This window comes from Molossus molossus, unplaced genomic scaffold (genome assembly GCF_014108415.1).
Source record: "Molossus molossus isolate mMolMol1 unplaced genomic scaffold, mMolMol1.p scaffold_m16_p_16, whole genome shotgun sequence".
In the NCBI taxonomy this organism is placed as follows: Eukaryota; Metazoa; Chordata; class Mammalia; order Chiroptera; family Molossidae; genus Molossus; species Molossus molossus.
Genome location: NW_023425351.1, coordinates 41,625,152 through 41,647,114, shown reverse-complemented (window position 1 = coordinate 41,647,114; position 21,963 = coordinate 41,625,152). Strand labels below are relative to the sequence as shown.

Sequence of the window (21,963 nt, the reverse complement as noted above, 5' to 3'; positions counted from 1 at the left end):
CAGTGGGGGGCCTGCAGGAGATAGCCAATCAATGTTTTCTCTCATCAATGTTTCTCTCTCTCTCCCTCTTCCTCTCTCTCTCTCTCAAATCAATAAAGGAAAAAAATTGTTTTTTAAAGATTATAAAACTATTGTTCAACTTTCATTTTTTCAAGTTTTCTACAAGGATTCAGTGTCACTTTTCTAATAAAAAAAAAGTTTAAAGATAAGATTACAAAAAAAATTTTTAAAACAGAGAGCTACATGCAATAAAATAACCATTTTTAAGTACAATAATCACACAAGACAACAAAAGAAGTTCAATCCCAGCTTTCAGCACAAAACAAATAAACAAACAACAAAGAAAAAACAAAATTTTAACAATGGTTTTGACTCCAAGGGTTTTTTTTCTTAATATTTTCTTCTTTTTCCAAATATGTGACCATACAGTTAATAGTTTTCTTTACTGAAAAATACTCTTTATTTTGCAGAGTAAATAGAGTGCTAGGGAAATTTCAGCGAATTCCCCCGAGAAGGTATAAAGAGACCGGAAGCACCCACCCCGAAGGTGTGCAGAAGGAATGTGGGGTTATGCGGTAGTGGGGATAAGAGTGGTGCGGGTGATGGGAGATGAAAGTGGAAAAGACCTGGAAACAGGTACTTAAAGGGCTTGACTCCCTTTAGAGTGCAGTAAATTTGGTTTCATTTTTGGAGAATGCCATGCTGAAGAGTGTAAACGGCATTTTATATTTTTAAAAGGGGGTTGGGAGAAGATTGTATGAAGTGAACAGTTCACAAATAAGGACATGTAAGAAGAGAGGTAAGAAAAAGGAGAGCAATTGAAGAAGGGAGAGCAATCAGGCCCAAGTTCAAACGCTGCAGGTGAGAAGGGCCTAGGGCAAAAGGAGGAGAGAGACTGGGGGGGCAGGGAGGGCCAAGAAACACAGAGGGCATTAGACATCTGGCTGCATTAGAAACAAAGAGCTCAGAGTACAATCAAACCTCACCTCTTTACCAATACCTACCTGTTATATACTTAGGAATCTCCTGAGACGTGCCCTCAGAACCTGCTTTCCATCCTCCCTTTTTTTTAAACATTACTTTAGAGGAAGACTGCTCATTCACATCAGGCTCAGATGGTGAATAGTGGGTCATTTTGGTTTGCCGCTGTCGGGAAATTCCAGAAGAAGGATCTAGTATATTAAAAAAGAGAGAGAGAGAGAAATATGTCACTCTTATCAGGAATAAGGATTACAGTGGAGAACATCTGTTAAATGGCAACACTGATATTGTTTTCAATCCTATAAACACCCTGTAAGGTGGCTATTACTATCCTTTTTGTAAAGAGGAGGGATCTTGGGTAGGGAGGTGAATCAACTTGCCCAAGGTGACAGGGCTAATAAGCAGCATGCTAGCTAATCATATCAGTGTGACACATAAAAGAACCTTGGATATAACTGATATAAGAGAACTTTCCTCCATATAAATAGTGCAACATGGATTTTAAATCTAAGCTCTCTTAAGTACTACGGTCCTCAAGACTTTGTATATTCAGTCTTTTATAGTAATTCTCTGGCACGCTCAAGTTGGAAGCCTATGCTAAATTTAAAAAATAAATAAAAGCAAAATCTCTACAGATGTCTGGACATTCAAACCATTATGATTTCAAGACAACATCAAATCCTTGCCTGTGAATAGAGAGATCAGTAGAGAATTTTATGGATTCCTGCTTACTTACATTATGGTGTTGATTACTAAGCCTCTACAAACATGAAGCATGTTATAAGACAGATCACTGCAAGGTTAAAGTGAGATAATGTGTTGGTTTATCACATGTCATGGTAGGCATCAACTGCTGGATCTGAATCAAGAGCTTCCGAATATGAATCTAAAACATACTTAATCAGACACAATACACACTATTCTTTAAAGTGTTCCCAAAAAGCTCTTGGTCACCTGCTTACTGTCTTCCCACACTGGCATTTTCTGTTGCTGCCCAATGAACAATATCACCTTCATATCAGCTTATGAGGTTCTAAAATCAGCAAATTAAATGAAGATAAGATGACTGCAGTGTATTTCTTTTAGGAAATACAGAAGTATAATTTAATAATAAATGATGTCAAAGGAGACATAAAATGTCAACTCTAAAATAAGTACAGCCAATTCCATTTATTCCCAGTAGTTATGTTCTAAAAAGTCATAATACAGAACCAGTTTCTAGGGGACTACATATATCACATAGACTATACTCTTTTTTTCTTTTTCTTTTTTTTTCTTTTTGTTACAGATGGTTCTCCTTTTTCACCCCATTGACACCCTCCTCCCATTCCCCCTTCCCCGTCCCCAGCTTTGTTGTCCAGACTATACTCTTAAATCATAAAAATAACTCATCCCGGTAGATTCGATTTTCTTAATGTTACAAAAGAAACACTGAGGTTCAGAAGCGTTACGTGACCTGTCTGAGGTCACCCCACAGTTGGAAATCAAACCCCAGTTAGAGCTGGAGCTTCTTGCACTATGCTGCACTGCCCACCCACTGTCTCCATCCTTCAGCCATCTCTGCAAGAAAGCTGAAACAAGAAGGCAGCTGGGGATGTCCACATGGGGCAAGCTGAAATTTTTCCCACTCTACACACATCCATGAATGACCATCAAAGTGTCATGAGTATTAATTTTAGGGTTACAAATAAACTTTTGCAACTAGGTAAATTTGCAAATACAAAATTTGCAAATAATAAAGGTTATCTGTATCTGTTTTAAAATCAACTCATTTACTGCCCTGGCCGGTTTGGCTCAGCGGTTGGAGTGTCGGCCTGCGGTACAGAGAGACCCGGGTTCGGTTCCCGCTAAGGGCACGTACCTCGGTTGCAGTTTGTCCCCGGCCCTGGTTGGTCGTGCGGGTGGCAGCCACTCGATGTGTCCCTTTCACATCGATGTTTCTCTCTCTCTCTCTTCCTCTCTCTCCCTCCCGCTCTATCTGAACAAAAAAAAAAAAAATGGAAAAATGTCCTCAGGTGAGGATAAAAAAAAATAAAATAAAATAAAATAAACTCATTTACTATTTAGATGACAACTATCAAAAGGTGCTGATGAAAGCAATTTGCTCCAAATGGGAATGGAGAGAGCACTGTGTGTATCTTACCTAGTCTTTGCGCTCGGAAAGGTTTTCCACCTCCATTATGGTGCTTTACACCTTTATCAGCCACAAAGCCGGAGAATAAAGTCACATTGGTGGGCTGGTTTCTCATTTTCTTAGCATGTTTTCTTTCCTTTGCATTAGACATTTCTGGAAAGAAAGTAATAAATTTAGTACGGGGAAAGGGAATGCTCATTCAAAAATAAAAATAGCCCTGGCCGATTTGGCTCAGCGGTTAGAGCATTGGCCTGCGGTCCAGAGAGACCTGGATTCGGTTCCCACTAAGGGCATGTACCTCAGTTGCAGGTTGCAGTTTGTCCCCGGCCCTGGCCGGTTGGGGTTGTGTGGGTGGCAGCCAGTCGATGTATCTCTTTCACATCGACGTTTCTCTCTCTCTCTCTCCCTCTCGTTCTATCTGAAGATAAATGCAAAAAGTGTCCTTGGGTTAGGATAAAACAAACAAACAAAAATAAAAATAAATATAATAAATATTCATGTGACTCAATATATAATAAATCTTTATTATAGGTGGATTAATGATATAAAAATATTACAATAAGCCCTGGCCGGTTTGGCTCAGGGGTTAGAGCGCCAGCCCGCCAACCAGAGAGTCCCGGCTTCAGTTCCCGCTAAGGGCACGTAACTCGGTTGCAGTTTGACCCCGGCCCCAGTTGGGATTGTGCAGGTGGCAACCACTCAATGTGTCTGTCTCATATCGATGTTTCTCTCTCTTCTTCCCTCTCTCCCTCCTGCTCTATCTGAAGAAAGATGCAAAAATGTCCTCAGGTGAGGATTTAAAAGATATATATATATAACAATGATATTGATTTACAGCAGAAATTCATAACCAGGGCATGCAATCTCTAGGGGAGCCATGAATGGTATTAACACTAAAAACCTAAATCAAAAAAAAAAAATTCTATTGTTGGAAGAGACTATATTAGTACATCCCAGTTTGCACTTTCAGTAATTAAATCATAAACCAATGCTGACACTGCAAAGAGTCTGTTGAAATAATGAAAAAGGAGGTGCCCTGGCTGGTTTTGCTCAGTGGTTAGAGCGTCAGTCAGCGGTCCAGAGAGACCCAGGTTTGGTTTCCGCTAAGGACACGAACCTCAGTTGCAGTTTGACCCCGGCCCTAGTTGGTCGTGGGGATGGCAGCCACTCGATGTGTCTCTCACGTCGATGTCTCTCTCTCTCGCTCCCTCCCACTCTAACTGTACAAAAAATGGAAAAATGTCCTCGGGTGAGGATAAAAAAAAAAAAAGAAAGAAAAATGAGGTAAGAGATAATATCCCTATGCCATGAAAAAATTACTTTAGCGAAAACATGTAGTCAAAATTCTTAGGTGAGCCCTGGCCAGTGTGCCTTAGTTGGCTGGGCACTGTCCCATGCACCAATAGATTGCCAGTTAGATTCCTAGTCAGGGCACATGCCTGGGTTTCAGGCTTGATCCCTGGTGGGGGGCATGAAGGAGGAAGCTGATGAATCTTTTGCTCTCACAGCAATGTTTCTCTCTCTCTCCCTTCCTCCCTCTCTAAAAATCAATAAAAATAAATATCAATTTTAAAAATCTTTAAAATAAAAAAATTCTTAGGTAAACATGAGCCACCTGAATCAATGAAATATAAAACACACTATTCTGATATGATAATCTCTACAAAAACTGAACATAAATTATTGAAGTTTTCATTTCTACTACGGAGACTAAGGCCAGCTGCACCTTTAATTTGTAACAGCAAAAAGATTTCAACTTGAAGGAAGAAGAATAAAGGACAAAAAACCTGGTGGAGGGAGCCCTGAAGAATTTATTCAGTAATTCTCAATTCTCAAACCTGACATCCCCCTGTTTTCTCAAGTTTCGAACACCCGTTTTCTATTTTGAACTGAAATTCACTAAAAACATAACCTACCAGACACATAACTTTTACCAACACATGCCCTACCATTATGTGCCCTAACTGTAAAGAAAAAAATAATTTTAATATGTATTTCAATATTTCACACCTGTATTAGGTGACATTATGAAAAAATTCTGAAAGTTCTTGAGCCAGAAGTAGAAAAACCAAAACCTTAGCAGTATGTAGGACAAAAACGAGGGGGAATAAACAGGACTTTCTTATTTTACATTTTAGAAGCAGGGTAGGAACGGGATCTTGTCTTTTTCACTACTGCATCTCCAGCGCCTAGCAGAGTGCCTTGCACAGAGGAGGGGCTCAATATCAACGAGTTGAATGAACAGGAGCACACATAAATGAAGGAGTGGAGCGTCCTGTAATGCATTATAAACAGAATGAAAAATATGTAGCCAACCAAGCACCACCCCCTCTGACACAGCATGACTGAATATCTGCCAAGAGACCAGCCCTGAGGCCATTTGCTGGATCCAGATCACTACCTTTCTTTTTGAAATCAGATGCCAGTCACTAGGGCTCAACTCAGATCAAAGGGGAACGCCTAGAAGAGACCTCTAAGAGCTGGAGGAGCACTCCGGAGACGGAAACATGGGAGGGGCTGGAGGGTGGAAAACGCCCAGATGTCAGCGTGGTCCCAGAACGTCCCATCTTATTGCTTTTAGGGCAGCGATTTTCAAGAATTTTTAAAACATGTAGTACCTGACTATTTAGTCCGGGGCACTGACCTCTTTTCCCTTACTTAGACTGTCAAATAAAAAAATGACAACAGCCAACACAATAGCTATTCCATATGAATGAATCAAAATTATACCTTTTTTTGGTCAGATCAGCAAAAAATATATATTTTTGGTGTGCCACAGAATTTTAGTAGTTTGTGTGTGCCATGAGATGAAAATGGTTGAAAATGGCTGCTTTGGGGTGTAAGGAGAAGGGGTACAAGCCCGTTCACAGAACGGCCTCTGCCGTTTTGTGTGGCAGAACACAAAATGACAGGCTCAGGGAGCTCGAGAGCAGGGGCCCAAGGAGGTGCGGAGGGCAGGAGAGGCCCAGGCGCCCGCATCAAGGTAAGAGGAGGAAAGAGGAGGTCGGCTGGGTCTGAGGAGAGGAGATGGGGGTGCGGCGCAGTGCGCGGGTGCCAGGCGAGGCCCGCCCACCCACACTCCGTCTCCCCACTCGTGAACACCACCAGCCCCTCACGACCCACCTGCCTGACGCTCTGCGGGAGAAAGGTAGGGCTTCCCGGGTCAGAATGACAAGGCTCTGCCACAGTTCCTTCCCAAACGACGTGTGCTGCGAGCGAGCTGGAGGGCGCATGCGCCAGTGCCGCTGCTGCCTCCACGTGGCCCGGAGCCGCGCGGAGACTACAACTCCCAGAATGCCGAGCGAATCCGCCCCGCCCACGCTTTTCTGTAGTTATTGCCTTGGGGCTGGTTAGTCCGGTGAGACGCGGACGGTGCTAGTGTACGGGATTGTTCTCTCCGAGGGGCCTGAAGAGGAAAGCGTTAGCCATGGCGTCCTTAATCAGAAAGGTGATCAGCACCACGAAAGCCCCAGGAGCCATCGGTCCTTACAGGTAACTCGACAAGTGGACCGCGGAAGGACCCCAGGCGTGCGTGGTCGGGGCCACAGGGCTGACCATCCGGAATCAGAGCTGGGGTGGGCCTCGGGTTCACCCACAACCTCGTCAAACACGGGAGGGAACCTAACCCGGGAAAGGGGGCGACGCACCCGGAGACCCACAGTGACTTGAGAGCACCATAGGACGGGGAGCCTACGCTCCCGGGAACTTTGTCCAGACCTGGGGTGCCTCCAGCTAGAAAGTTCCTCGGGTTAGAAGTGGCCTGTGTTTGAAATTTTTTTCTTCCTTTTTATTTTTTGTAACAGAGTTATGGAGCTATAATTCAAATACACCCCAAATGCAGTCCTTTATACAATTAAGTGATTTTTACTAGACTCACAAAGCAGTGTAGCCATCGCCACCTTGTAATCTCAGAAAATTTTGGCCCCGGGAAGATACCCAGTACCCATAAGCAGTCCTCCCGAATCACCTCTTCCCCCAGGCCCTGGCAACCACTAACCTACGTGCATCTCTGGAGAGTTGCCTGTTCTGAACATTTCCTATAGTAAATGGAGCCCTACAATATGGGGTCCTTGGTAACTGACGTCTGTCACTTAGCACAAGGGTTTTCAACCTTTTTCACCTCATGCTACATAGAAACTAATTACTAAAATTCTGCGGCACACCAAAAATTATAATTTTTTTGCCTGTCTGACAAAAAAAAAATAGGTATGGTTTTGATTCATTAACACTGGATGGCTATTATTGTGTTAAATGTTGTCTTTTTATTTATTTATTTATTTATTTTGACAATCTAAGGGAAGAGGTCAGTGCCCCTGACTAAATAGTTCTAAAAATTATTGCACACACTGATTGAAAATCGCTGACTTAGTGTAACGTTTGGCTAACCCACTCTTAAAGTATAGATCCCTTCCATAGATGCTTAGCAGATCCCTGCACATCTACCCAAGACACTAATTTTTTCAGCACTATGAATTCATTTGCTCATGTTTATTTCCTGCTAATAAAGTCAAATACAAATCATAGTGAAGATCATTTCTAACATTGCCCCACATGCTTTAGCTAAATATACATATGCTAGACAGAAAGTCTGTCCTGTGTTTTTTATTTTCACTTGTCAGAGCACTGCTAAGTAGAAAAGTTCATTTCTTTTTAAAAAGACTTTATTTTCTTAAAATGTCTAACCTTTAAACTATTGGCTCTTATATGCATTCTTCTAGGCTTTTGTTTTCCTAATATAATTTTTGTTATTTTTAATTCTTGAAGTATATTCTATAAACAGTTTTGTTTTTTTTTAAATAGTCTGTAGTGTCTTTTCACTGTTAAAAGAACTACAGCTTGAAACTTCTACAGCTGGAACATTTGAACTATGACAGACATGTATTGAGTACCTACCATCTGCCAAGCACTCTAAGGGATACAAAAATGTATGAGAATCAAAAAACATTTTAATTTAGTGCCTGCTGTATGGCAGGCACCATGACAACCACCTTCTTCCCTAAGTCCCAGCCCCATTTTACAAAAAGAAAACTGAGGCTCAGAGTGAACTTGTACAATATCAGTCTGTAAGTGAAAGGGACAGCTTGTTTTGAACAGGTCCTAGCTCCCTCTTCTATATACCACACAGTCATGAAAAATATCACTGCCCGACCGGTGTGGCTCAGTGGTTGAGCATCAACCCATGCACCAAGAGGTTGCTGGTTCAATTCCTAGTCAGGGCACATGCCCAGGTTGTGGGCCTGATCCCCAGTAGGGGGCATGCAGGAGGCAGCCAGACCATGTTCTCTCTCCTCGATGTTTCTGACTCTCTCTCCCTCTTCCTCTCTTTCTAAAAATGAATAAAGCAAAAAAAAATTTTTTTAAATAGCACTTATGTGTAGCAGAACAGTAATTGTCATAGTGGGGTTAGAAATAAAATGCAAAGAGAATGAGGGGGTACAGAAAGTAGGGCATGGGGTGGCAAAAGAGGAAAAGAAAGAAATTGATGCTAACTTTTAGGAAGAAAAAGATTTAGGAAGGTTCCTCATGAGAGATAGTCCTTGAATTGGGTTTTGAAGATTGGGTTTGCCATTTACAATACTGTTGTCAAGTTTGATTTTTAAATTATAGTTGACCCTTGAACAACATGGGTTGAACTGCGTGGGTCCACTTATACATGGCTTTTTTTCAATACTGTAAATGTATTTTCCTAATAACGTTCTTTTCTCTAGCTTTATTGTAATAATACAGTATATAGTACATATACAAAATATGTGCCAATCATCTGTGTTATCAGTAAGGCTTCTTTTGGTCAACAGTAGGCTATTAGTTAATTTTTCAGAAAGTCAAAAGTTATGTGTGATTTTCTGCTGTTGTGGGGGTGGGTTCTCCTATCTTTCACATTGTTCAAGGGTCAAATGAACTTTGTTAAGGACTTCAGCAGGAAGTCATGGGGTGAAGGGCATTCCAGTAGAGGGAATGACTTCAGGCATAGAGGTAGAATATACAGCATAAAGATTTTCTGATCTTCTCTCTCTCTCTCTTTTTTTTTGGGGGGGTGGGGGAGGCAACCAAATTTTTGGTAGCCTAGTTTCGACAAGGCTGGAAAAGAAAAAAGATTTTCTGGAGGATATTTTAGTAATCCAAGTATCCAACTACCACTTTTACTCTTCGTTTTGTTTGGGTTTTTGTTGTTGTTGTTGCCAAATCTGTATATCACCTATATTATACTTAACACTTTACTTTAAGATGGCTTACTTTATTTAATAAATTTAAAAAGGAAACTTGACAACAGTACTCTAAATAGGAAACAACCCAGTAGAAGGTAACAGTAAAAAATAAACTCAAATAAATAAACAATTGTTATTAAATTCCAGCTAGATCCTGCAAATGGCTCAGAACCCAAGGCCTGCTCTCTGTTTGCTAAAAGTGATAGGTTTCTTTAACTTTTCTAAAAATGATATTTTTTTCTCCATGTAATCAGAGGATTGAAGTTCTAATTGCTAACACTTATTGATGCTTTCCCAGCACTGAGCACTGTTTTAATGCTTTACAGTTACTTTACAGACCCCATTTTTCGGATGGAGAAAGACTTGAAAAGGAATAATTTCCTTACTGTGATTCAGTGTTTGTGTATGACCTACAGTTTAGGAAACAGTGGTTAGGAGATGGACTTTGAATTTGAATTTTTGTTTTGCTTCTGGATAAAAATTAGCTTTTAACAAAATCTGGATTGTGATGGTTTTCAATTGTGATGGTTTTCAATGATAAACTAAAGAGTATAAACTTTATTTTGTATGCAGTGAGGAGCCCTTAAATGTTTTTGAGGAGGAAGTGACATGATCAGATCTTTCTCTCTCTCTTTTTTTACTTCTCTGAAGGTGACTGGCCTCAATGGCTAAGTTAGTCATGCTGCTAATTTACCTCCACAGGTGTGTTGAGCACATCAGAAATATATTTTCTCTTGACAGAGATCAGATCTCATTGAAGAAGAGAATTCTGATAGTAATTTAAGAAGACATTAAGAATAGTTAAGAGGGTATTACATTGAAAGTAAAAATCAGTCATCTTCTGCCCTGATCCTTCTCCCTCAATCAGCCAGAGGTTTTACTTCAAAACAAAAATGACCCTTAACAAAAACAAAGTGATTATAGAACCTGGAGCATACACCGTCCTCAAGTATGTACTTTGTTCCAAAAGAGCATGAGAGTAATATCCCTGGTTGACTCAGAGGTGGGGGTCAGCTACCTTTGTAAAGCTGCAAGCACAACAGAAGGGCATCCCTCTATGAAAATGCCAACATGGCAAGAGGAGAGCGATCAACCAGCTTCATTGTGTGGAGACTTTTCAGGACACTGTGCCTCTTGTGCTTTTGTGTATCCAAAGATAGCCCTGGCCGGTTTGGCTCAGCGGTTGGAGCGACGGCCTGCGGTCTGGAGAGACCCGGGTTAGGTTCCCACTAGGGGCACATACCTCGGTTGCAGTTTGTCCCCAGCCCTGGTTGGTCGTGTGGGTGGCAGCCACTCGATGTGTCCCTTCACGTCGATGTTTCTCTCTCTCTCTCTCTTCCTCTCTCTCCCTCCCGCTCTCTCTGAACAAAAAATGAAAAATGTCCTCGGGTGAGGATAAAAAAAAAAAAAAAGATAAACAAGGCCAGTAGAAATGGTACTAACTTTCAATATTTTATGAAGAAAAAAGCATATTCCAACTAACTAGTTAATATCCTGATGAAGTGAATTAGACATGTTTTATAACCATTCGGAAAAGAGTTTTTGTGCATGTGGTTAGTAGTTAGTGCACCTTTTGAAAATTCTGGGTGCTCTCCAGGAGGAATTCAGATGTGTTGAACTCTCAGTCCCTGGCACTGGGAAGGATGGGGTGTTGTCACTAATTAGCTAATCAACTCAGCACATTTCAGGGATAACCCAGAACAGAACCTTGACAGATTTCGACATCACATTGCTGTTGCAGTGCTTTCCATTTTGCTAGCATACCATCCCAATAGTCATAAAATTTTGAAATGATTGCCCAGATAGCATAGATTACGGTGTGAGAATTATTACTGGGATGCTTTTGAAGAGTGTTATTACCCTGTGTCCTGGACGCAGAACAATAAACTTTTAAATTTTCTGGAGCCTAATTACTTGTCTATGAATAGTAGGATTCTTATGCACAGGAAGTGTCAACTATCCATTTATTTTTGTGAACCTCTACTAATAAGATAACTGACAAAGCTCAGATAGACTCAGAAATCCAGGGCTTACTTTTAATTTTTGGAGAATAAATGAGTTCCTTTTTACGGTGAAAAAATTTTTGATCAATGATAATGCAAATGGACTTGAACTATTGTTTCAGATATGGGAAAAGTTAAAGATACTTTTCAAAGGGCCAAAGGTAGCCTAATTCTACACAGAACAGGACAGTGTTAGCTAATAGTACTGTTCAACCTGAGAAAAGCTGACACATTAACAAACTCAATAAATAGTTATCTATTTGTGGGCTAGGGTGAAACCAGATAGTGGAAAAGAATTCCTAGACTTTCTAAATCCTGTTACCAAAATTGAATTCACTGTCTTTCGTTCTCCAAAACCCATACCACAAGCCAGGAGGTCCTCCAGAAAAGATATTTATTGACAGCCAAAGTTGTTTAAGCAGCTAAGTGGTTAGAGAGCAACACATCAACAAGAACTTACTATGTGCCCACTATGTGTAAGGATTCGCCTAGGCCCTGCACAGCCTTCAGGGAGTTTACAGTCTGGCATACCCCAGGAGTTAGGGTAGGGACAGAAGTAGCTATCCTGTGAGGCAGGATCCTGTGCCTGGTGTAAAAAGGCTCCACCAGAGGACCTCTGAGGCTCAGAAGAAAGAAAGGCTTAGTTACTTACTCAAAGGAAGGGGTGTGTGTGTGTGTGATGGTTTTCAGTGTAGTTTTGTTTACAGTCACAAAATACGGGAATCAATGTGACTAGTTAAAAGACATCCATACATTGAAATGTGCCACTATCAAAAGAATGAGGAAGCCATCTCCATATATTTATGGAGAGATCATGATATACTGTGGAGTGAAGAAAGCATACCATATGTTGTGTATATGAGGAGAGAAAATTTATATTCACTTTTTTCATATTTGCATGAAGAAACTTTGGAAGAATATATAAAGAAGAGCAACGGTTATCTGTAGGGCTGGGAACTGAACAGACAGGATAAGGATAGAAGAGAGCCCTGGCTGGTTTGGTCCAGCGGTTAGAGCGTCGACCTGCGGTCCGGAGAGACCCGGGTTCGGTTCCCGCTAAGGGCACGTACCTCGGTTGCAGTTTGTCCCCAGCCCTGGTCGGTTGGTCGGTTGTGCGGGTGGCAGCCACTCAATGTGTCCCTTTCACATTGATGTTTCTCTCTCTCTCTCTGTTCCTCTCTCTCCCTCCCACTCTACCTGAACAAAAAATGGAAAAATGTCCTCAGGTGAGGATAAAAAAAAAAAAAAAAGGATAGAAGAGAGACTTTCACTGTGACTCTTTGTATATTTTCCAGAGTTTTGAACCATGTGAATGTTCTCTTGTTCAAAAAATTATTAAGAAAAATATTATAAATTTTATATTTAAAATTATAAAGGAAAAAAGTTTTAGAACATTTCTACCACCACCACCACCCCCCAAAAAATATTTCCCTTGTACCCATGGCCCCAAGCAGCCTCTAGTCTACTTTCTGCTGCTATTCTTTTGTTTTCTAGAACTTCATGTAAAATCAAATAATATGTAGTCTTTAGTTGAATTATCTGTGGGTGCTTTAAATTTTTTACTTTTTGCTGTTATAAATAATGCTGTTCTTAATATTCATGTAAAGTTTCATTTCTTTGGGATAGTTGCCTAGGAAAGAAATTGCTAAATTGTATGGTAAGTATATGTTTAAATTTTTAAGAAACTGACAAACTACTTCCCAAAGTGTCTGTACTGTTTGCATTCCCACCAACAATATATGAGGATTCCAGTTGCTCCACATTCTCACCAATACTTGTTATCAGTGATGTCCTGTTATCTGTGGTGGTATCTTACTGTGGTTTTGGTTTGCATTTCTATAATGGCTAATAATGTTGAGAATCTCTCATGTGCAGTACTCCTTAGCTCTTATATCTTCTTTTGTGATGTGTCTGTTCAAATCATTTGTCCACTTTTTTTTGTACTTAATCTGTTTATTAAAAATATCCATTACTGGACCTGGCCAGTTTTGCTCAGTGGTTAGAGTGTTGGCCTGCAGGCCAAAGAGTCATGGGTTTAGTCCCCAGTCAAGGACAGGTTCAATCCCCCGCCCTGATGGTCAGTGTTGTGCAGGAGGCAATCAATCGATGTGTCTCTCTCACATCGATGTCTCTCTCTCTCTCTCCCCCCCACCCCTCCCTCTCTCCCTCTTACATTATCTAAAAGAAAAAAAAGGAAAAATATTCTCAGGTAAGGATTAAAAAAAAAATCTATCACTTGATCACCCATGAGTTCAAACATTTTATCAAATTTTAACTTAAAAGTCATAACAAAGGAGAATATCTAATAAATGACGTGGGAACAGCATGCAAGGTCTGATCCCAGGTAATGTTGGTGCTGAGGATTCAGGAACTACACTTGGAGAACCACTACCTTAGATCATGGCAAAGAGTCTTTCTATAGAAAGATTTGTTTAAAGAAGTATTACATAATCTTTCTAGAATAGTTAGATATAATCTGGACATGCCTGAGATGGTCTTGGGCTTTGACAGACTCCTCATGGTCAACAGGAAACGAGAGCTCAGTGTGCCACTCCATATATGTTATGTGTGTATTTAAAAAGAGCACTTGAAGTCCTTGGGTAGACTAAGCAGACAAGCAATCAGTAAGAATTTAGAGCTCTGGACATATTATACACTTTAACATTTACAATAGCACTCTGGAAATCTGAGATGGAGAAAGAAAGTTCCTTGTTTCAGAACGCTTTGATTCCATTAGAAAATAACTCTTGTTTTCAAGACTCTTTCACTTCCCCCCTCTTATTAAGCATTTTTTTTTTTTTTTATTCCTCACCTGAGGATGTTTTTCTACTTATTATCAGATAGAGTAGGAGGGAGGGAGGGAGAGAAACATTGATGTGATAGAGCCACATCGGCTGGTTGCCTCCCGCACAACCCGACCAGGGCCAGGGAGTGAACCGCAACCGAGGTACGTGCCCTTGACTGGAATTGAACCTGTAACACATTGGTCTGCGGGCCAAAACCAGCCAGGGCCTGCTAAGCACATTTTAAATGGTCAGTCTGAAAAAGACAAAAAGGAAGATTCCTAGTTGCCAGAAACAGAGAAATTGAAATTGAATCAGAGCCAAAAGAATGAGCTGATATATATAAAGTCCATGAGGATTTGAGGCCTGGATAGAAGCCCTAGGAGCTGGAGTTCTACATGCCCACTTAAAAATAGATGATGTGCCCTGGCTGGTTTGGCTCAGCGGTTAGAGCGTCGGCCTGCGGTCCTGAGAGACCCAGGTTCGGTTCCCGCTAAGGGCATGTACCTCGGTTGCAGTTTGTCCCCGGCCCTGGTCAGTTGTGCGGGTGGCAGCCACTCGATGTGTTCCTTTCACATCGATGTTTCTCTCTCTCTCTCTTTCTCTGTTCCTCTCTCTCCCTCCCACTCTACCTGAACAAAAAATGGAAAAATGTCCTCTGGTGAGGATAAAAAAAAAAAATAGATGATGTCCTAGGTGTATGAGTTTGAGGCATTGGAAAGAGACCCTCCACAGAGCCTAGGTGAGAAGTTGGTGAAAAGAAGACTAGACGCTATCCACTAGCCTGGCAAAGCAGTAAGAAAGGTTGCTGTATGTCCTGGGCTTTGTGTTGTACCATATGCAGAACACATCAAGGCAAAGAGAAAACTTTACAATCAGACAGAGAAAACATGACCTAGAAAGGCCAGACGTCACTGACAGCAGACACATCAGCAATAACCAAGGCCAGAGGGGCGTTGAGAAATCTTCAAAGTGCTGAAAAAACTAACTTCTAATTCTATATCCAGCTAACTTATATTTCAAAAGTGAGGTCAAAATAGACATTTGTTGTCAACGTCAAAAATGTTGTTAGCCCTGGCCGGTTTGGCTCAGCGGTTAGAGCGTTGGCCTGCGGTCGAGAGAGACCCGGGTTCGGTTCCCACTAAGGGCACGTACTTCGGTTGCAGTTTGTCCCCGGCCCTGGTTGGGTTGTGCGGGTGGCAGCCACTCGATGTGTCCCTTTCACGTCAATGTTTCTCTCTCTCTCTCTCCCTCCCACTCTATCTGTACAAAAATTGGAAAAATGTCCTCGGGTGAGGATAAAAAAAAAAAAAAAAAATGTTGTTAAACAAGCCCCTGCTGGAAACTACACTAAAAATATACCTCAATAAGGAGTGTGTGCAAAAAAGAATCATGTAAGTAAATCTAAATAAGCATGACAGTAAAGACTCTAAAAATATACAAAGTTGGGGCTGGGGGTTGGGGAAGAGATTAAGTGAAAACAGTAGAACTAAAATAACAGGAGGGGAGAGCTGAGTTCAAGAGTTCCGAAGTCCTCATACTTTCAGAGGAAGCTGGCTAAATTTGACAATTTAAGTCACATATGTATGTAAAAATGCAAGAGTAACTACTAAATTAGAAAGAATATAAGTTATTTCCAAAACAAGTTTAGGAAGTAAGGAAAACTCAATAAATATTTCAGACGTCAGAAAAAGAAGGGGAAAATAAATCAAAGCATGAAACATGGAAAAGTTGAGAATAAGATAACAGGAATAACTCCAAGTATATGAATAAACACATTAATTTAAACAGATCAAACTCTCCTAATTTAAAAATGCTTAGATTAAAAGGAATATTAAAGTTAAAAGAAAATTAAAATTCCACAGAAATCAACATCAATTAGAAGATTGCTACTGTTTCTCTTGAATTAAGAGCTAGAACAGTAAGCAGAATGGTTTTTAACACGCCAGTGGCTTTAACAATCCCATAGACTACTGTAAGCATTCTGAACACCCTGATTCACGAAGTTATATAAGCAGCATGTGGCATCTGAATTCCACAGTGCATTAAGGCTTGTTCTTTGGAGAATCAGTGAACTTTTCTGCAATAAAAAACAACTTGATATTCTACTCCCATTTCTCAAGAGAAACTCTTAACACAACAGTGATTCAGAGGATAAAATGTGACTTTTAAGAGACATTGGACAAAAATTCTTTCATAATCTTTGGCACAGTCTTTGATGTTAATGTAAAAGCAATGATTCATAGCAGCCTATAGAGAGCTCCTTCCTTCACCAAAGCAGCAAAACCAGATGTTTACTAGGTACTCCAAGAGTTTTAAAGGCAAGCTACTTTTCACTGTTTTATCTCTCCGTGGTCTTTCCAGCTTTCAAAATGGGTTCACAAAACAAGAATTCTTGATGGCATCAGCATTCTCTTAAAGGACAAAAAAGAGAAGCTAGCTTGACTAAGAAACATCAGAATTTCATTTGGTTACATGCCGGAAAAAAAATGGCATAACGTTTACGATTCCTTTAAACCTTGTGATTTGAGAGACTGCAAGAGAAAAAAAATGCCCATAATTCTGGAAGAATAATGTCATCTGAAAGAGGCCTTCATTGTTCTGCTCCTGGTCACAAACCATCCAGAGTTCAGAGAGCTTCACCAAGGCCTCTCCTATCATATTAATTCTGCTTACAAGATCTTGTAAAATAAGGCTTTTGTGTTGAGGCAAATCCAAATTTAGGGAAGGTTCCAGCCTTTTTCAAATTAAGAAACCTTTTTATCAAAACAGTTTACAATGTCCACTATCTTTTCTGACTGGGCAGACATAGAGGCTTCTTCTGCTTTGTTGGCTTCTGGCTTCTATTAGCAAGAACCTTGCCAGACAAAAAAAAGTATGACTTTATATCCCTGCATACTCGATCTTTAGAGTAAGACAATCTTTTGTCCTACCTTCCTTGTCTTTTTTATTGTATTTTTAAAATAGTTTTCCATTTAAACTAGACTTTGCATAAATACAGATGGCATGGAAAATTTTCCTTGATTCTTATCAACAGGAAGCTGATATATCTCCATATGTAGCAACAATGAAAACTATACATAATCAAACTAAATACACTTCATTTGCCCACTTTTTATTGGGTTATTTGTCTTCATATTATTGGGTTATGAGAGTTACTTACATATTCTGGATACAAGTCCTTTGTTAGATATATGTTTTACAAATATTTTCTCCCAGTCTGTGACTTGTGTTTTCATTTTCCTAAGATGTTTTTCAACAAGAAAAAGTTTTTTATTTTAATGAAGTCAGTTATCAGGTTTTTTTATTTTACATTTTGTGCTCAATGTATCCTAGCAAAGAAATCTTTTAGCAATGCATTTTATATTTCTGTTTTCTGTTTATTGCAGTCAAGCTGTGTTAGTCGACAGGACCATTTACGTTTCAGGACAGGTGGGCTTGGACCCTTCAAGTGGACAGCTTGTGCCAGGAGGGGTGAAAGAAGAAGCTAAACAAGTACGTCACTTTCCACATTTGAAGTTTTCTTCTCTACTGCTTATAGTATTGAGGAGTATTAAAAATCCATGTGGCTGATTTGTTTTAGAGAGATTACCAGATAAATGCTTTTTAAGTTACTTACTAATTGATTTAAGACAACTGTATGTCAGTATAAAGTTGGAAAAAATATTTTAATTGATTTTAGAAAGAGGAAGGGAGAGAGAAAAAAAAAAAACATCTGTTTGTTGTACCTGTTATTCATGTATTCATTGGTTGATTCTTGTATGTGCCCTGACTGGGGATCGAACCCTCAGCCTTAGCATATAGAGATGATGCTCTAACCAACTGAGCTACCCAGTCAGGGCAAAAGTTGGACATTTAATAAATCATTTAACAACCAACCAACCAACCAAAAAAAAAAAGATTGTTCCTTCCTAAGTGACTTGAAATCTGAATTATTGGCTCTTAACTAAATTGATGATAATCATTTTACAATATATGCTTCTATAAAATTATGTATATATCTAAAACTAATATGATGTTAATATATCAATTACATCTCAGTAAAACTTGGGGGGGGGAGCACTGAACTATTGAAATCAGATAACACCTTGCCACTTCCTCGAGGATTGGGAAATTTTTTTATCAGGGTCACTGACCTGCACAAACAACCCTACCACCACAGAAGTAAAAGTCAACATTTGTTAGTAAGAGAGAAATATCAAAGATTACATGCAGTACGTTTTTCTAAATAAGACTGGGGAATACAATCTAATCCAATAAGTAGAATTAAATTACACTTTAAGCCCTGGCCAGTTTGGCTCAGCGGTAGAGCGTCAGCCTGCAGACCAATGAGTCGCAGGTTTGATTCCAGCCAAGGGCACGTACCTTGGTTGCGGTTCGTCCCTGGTCCTGGTCAGGGATGAACCATGTGGGAGGCAACCAGTCAATGTATCCCTCTCACATCAATGTTTTTCTCTGTTCTTCTCCCACTATATCTGAAGATCAATAGAAAAATCTCCTCAGGTGAGGATTAAAAAAAAAAAAAAAAGATGGTTGACTGAATTGAATTAAAATTTTAAGATAACATCCATGCCTTAGGCCTTCTTGCCTTGGTTCACAGGCTCTTACAAACATGGGTGAAATTCTGAAAGCTGCAGGCTGTGACTTCACCAATGGTGAGCAACTTGATATTACTTCAGTTTCTGTTTGATATTTCTTTGCTCTTTTTGAAGAACACATGGCATCCAGTAATATGTTATGCCATAGTTTTGTTGCTTTATAAAATAGTTTTAATTTCAGTCCCATTTTAATCAAAGTCATAGAACCATATACTCTTTTTTAAGTAATGTTTTGGATCAGACCAAATAGCTAAACCTAATAACAATGTATGTATCTTCTAGTGGTAAAAACAACTGTTTTGCTGGCTGACATAAATGACTTCAATACTGTCAATGAAATCTACAAACAGTGTAAGTAAATTGGCTTTATTACTATTTTCCATATTAAAGAGAAATGAATCTATTAACTTTAATAAGTGTGCATTGTTAATTAAGAGTGAGAAGAAATGCTAAAGAAGTAGTCCTAGAGCCCTGGCTGGTGTGGCTCAGTTGGTTGGATTGTTGCCTTGTACACCAAAGAGTTGTGGGTTTGATTTATGGTTAGAGTACATACCTAAGTTTGGGGTTTAATCCCCTATCAGGGCACATGTAGGAGGCAACCAATCGATGTTTCTCTCTCTCTCTGTTCTCTTTTGCTCAAAATCAATAAAACATACCCTCGGGTAAGGATTAAAAAAATAAATCTTGTCCTAAGAGAATGGATACTCTGATTGGACACATATAGTGTGCATCCGTGAAAAAGATCCAAAACATTTATATTGTATTCCCTACAATAATATACTACAACCCTACAAATTCATTTTCTTAAAGCTTGGTCTAGTTATACCCTTCTAAGGCTTCTTAATCCCTCCTAGTAGTTGTTTGTTTGTCTTTTCAACACAGGTTGTATTTACTATTGCTATAGTAAGGTCTAGCCACCATCTCTTTTCTGGCTCTCTCAGAATCATTAGCTAGTTAGTTACTTAATATTTCTATGCCTTGATTTCCTCATATGTAAAATTGGGATAAAACCTTGTAGGGTTGTTGGAATGCTTAAATGACTTAATACAGCTTGTAAACACATTAGAACAGATGCTAGTATGTTGTAAGCTCTCAGTAAATGTTATCTATACTTATTAAAGTGGGGGAAATGGGTGTCCCTACTAGCTGTAGAGATGAGACAAAGGTGTAACATGGAAAAAGCATCATCACTTACTCTGTGCTGCGGAGGTGGCTAGGGCGAACTGAAGTTAGCAGTGAGAGCACCTGCCAGAATTGCTGGAGATGGGCAGCTGCTCTCTATTTAGATCATTATTTAATAAGTATAACTTTAAAAACAACACCCCCTTCATAGTCAACAAGATCAAAGTATCAGAGTACATGAGTATTTTCATTTTTTTCCCAGAAAGCTAAGACATTTTTAAAAAGTATTAAATATATATATAGGAGTCATATGGCAAAATATTTTATCAAGGAAATATGAATGTGAGCTTCTTTTTCTCAATATTGCTTATATCTAAGAACTGAAATCTATGAAGCACTGTCCAAAGTCTTGATTATGCAGTGTTGAGTAACACTGTAGTATCTGAAAATTAAAATGAAATTCTTTTCAATTTAGATTTCAAGAGTAATTTTCCTGCAAGAGCTGCTTACCAGGTTGCTGCTTTGCCTAAAGTAAGTACACTTTAAAATGACTAATCTACACAATTTTAAATTTCTACATTGTTTTCTGAATAGAACAAGCTAAGCACTGTAGCAGGAAATTTCTTTTTTTAAAAATAGTCCCAGGGACTTACAGTCTAAGAGGAAACACTCAATAGTACATGCACAGGGGGGAAAATTAAGAAATGTTAAAAATTAGTCTTAAAAATTCTGAAAATTAAAAATTAAGCCCACACATAATACAGCAGAGTCAGAGTACTTAAACTGTGAGAAAGAGTAAAATAGCAGCGATAGTGTTTTAATGTTCCTTAGAGACTATATAAATTGAGCCAGATTTGTGAGTGGTTATTTTAATTACTTTAATTAGTTGTTACTTGGAATAATCGGTGTATCAAACTTATTAAGGTATTGGGTATAGCAGGAGCTCTGAACTTGGAATCATAGGATGTGGGTTTGAACCTCTACCATTTAGCTTTGCGTCCTGGGACAGGTTAAATAACCTTTCTGAGCTTCACTGCATGAATCTCTGAATTGAGGAGAGAACACCTGTCTAATACAGCTGCTGTGAGAATCACGTGAGCTAATGTACATGAATGTGATAAGCCTGGTAACGGGGCCTATCATAGGTTCTTCATGAATGTTTCCCTCTCCTTTCCTTCCCTGAAAGTTTAATGTTAAAAATGCTGCACTGCTGTATGTTTTTACTAGGTATTATGGAGCTCTCTTAATTTGTAAAAAAAAGATCTAGCCCGGCCAGTGTGGCTCACTGGTTGAGCATCGACCCATGCACCAAGAGGTCGCTGGTTCGATTCCTGGTCAGGGCACACGCCCAGGTTGTGGGCCAAATCTCCAGTGGGGGGCATGCAGGAGGTGGCCAGTCAATGTTCTCTCACATTGATGTTTCTGTCTCTCTCTCCCTCTCCCTTCCTCTCTCTCTAAAATCAATAAAGAAAAAAAAAACTTTTTTAAAAATTAAAAAAAAAAAAGATCTAAACATTGCTTCATTGTTTCCTTCTAGGGAGCCCGCATTGAGATCGAAGCGGTGGCTGTCCAAGGCCCTCTCACAACAGCATCACTCTAAGTGGGCCTGGTGTTTTTCAGTCTGGAATTTTAATGTTTTTAAATTAACATCTTAATTTTTATAATCAATGTTGGAAAGTGTAAGACTGACAAATATCTGAAGTATTATGGAAATGCCACTTAATGATGGCAAATGAACATGAATTAAAAATGAGATGATGGCCCTGGCCAGTTTGGCTCAGCGGTTGAACGTCGACCTGCGGACCAGAGAGTTCCAGGTTTGGTTCCCGCTAGGGGCACGTACCACAAAAAAAAAAAAAAAAAATTAAGTGATGAATCCAGTTACTGATATTATAAATTTCATTTATGTACACTGATTACTGGATGTGAGGGGGAAAAAAGTATACCTAATTCAATTAAATCCTTTAAATTTAATGTTGTGAAATATTGAATTCTCATGTCAAATATATGATTCTGCTTTTACTTGAATAAAATTAGAGATTTAAGTTTGAATGGTTGAGTTACAGGAGAAGAAAGTGGACCAAAATTCTATATAACTAATATTTTTCTAATAGAAATAAAATAATATGCAAATTT

At 39.4% G+C, this 21,963-nt stretch overlaps 2 protein-coding genes across 2 annotated transcripts in view; one reads left to right on the top strand and one right to left on the bottom strand.

Annotated features, from left to right (window-relative positions):
* Positions 1-6,302, bottom strand: part of POP1 (POP1 homolog, ribonuclease P/MRP subunit) — a 48,149-nt gene extending 41,847 nt beyond the window's left edge. The window contains exons 1-3 of the mRNA XM_036264020.1: positions 6,239-6,302; positions 3,125-3,268; positions 1,005-1,172 (exon numbers count right to left, since the gene is read on the bottom strand). Of these exons, the coding sequence (XP_036119913.1) occupies positions 1,005-1,172; positions 3,125-3,266 (310 nt within the window). The 5' untranslated portion in view covers positions 3,267-3,268; positions 6,239-6,302. The remainder of the gene's footprint in view (positions 1-1,004; positions 1,173-3,124; positions 3,269-6,238) is intronic.
* Positions 6,303-6,465: 163 nt separating this feature from the next.
* On the top strand, positions 6,466-21,738 carry RIDA (reactive intermediate imine deaminase A homolog). Its single transcript, XM_036264176.1, has 6 exons — positions 6,466-6,607; positions 17,497-17,602; positions 18,708-18,762; positions 18,988-19,056; positions 20,303-20,358; positions 21,365-21,738. The coding sequence occupies exons 1-6, from the start codon at positions 6,543-6,545 to the stop codon at positions 21,425-21,427; spliced, it is 414 nt and encodes a 137-aa protein (XP_036120069.1). The 5' UTR covers positions 6,466-6,542; the 3' UTR covers positions 21,428-21,738.
* Positions 21,739-21,963: the final 225 nt, after the last annotated feature.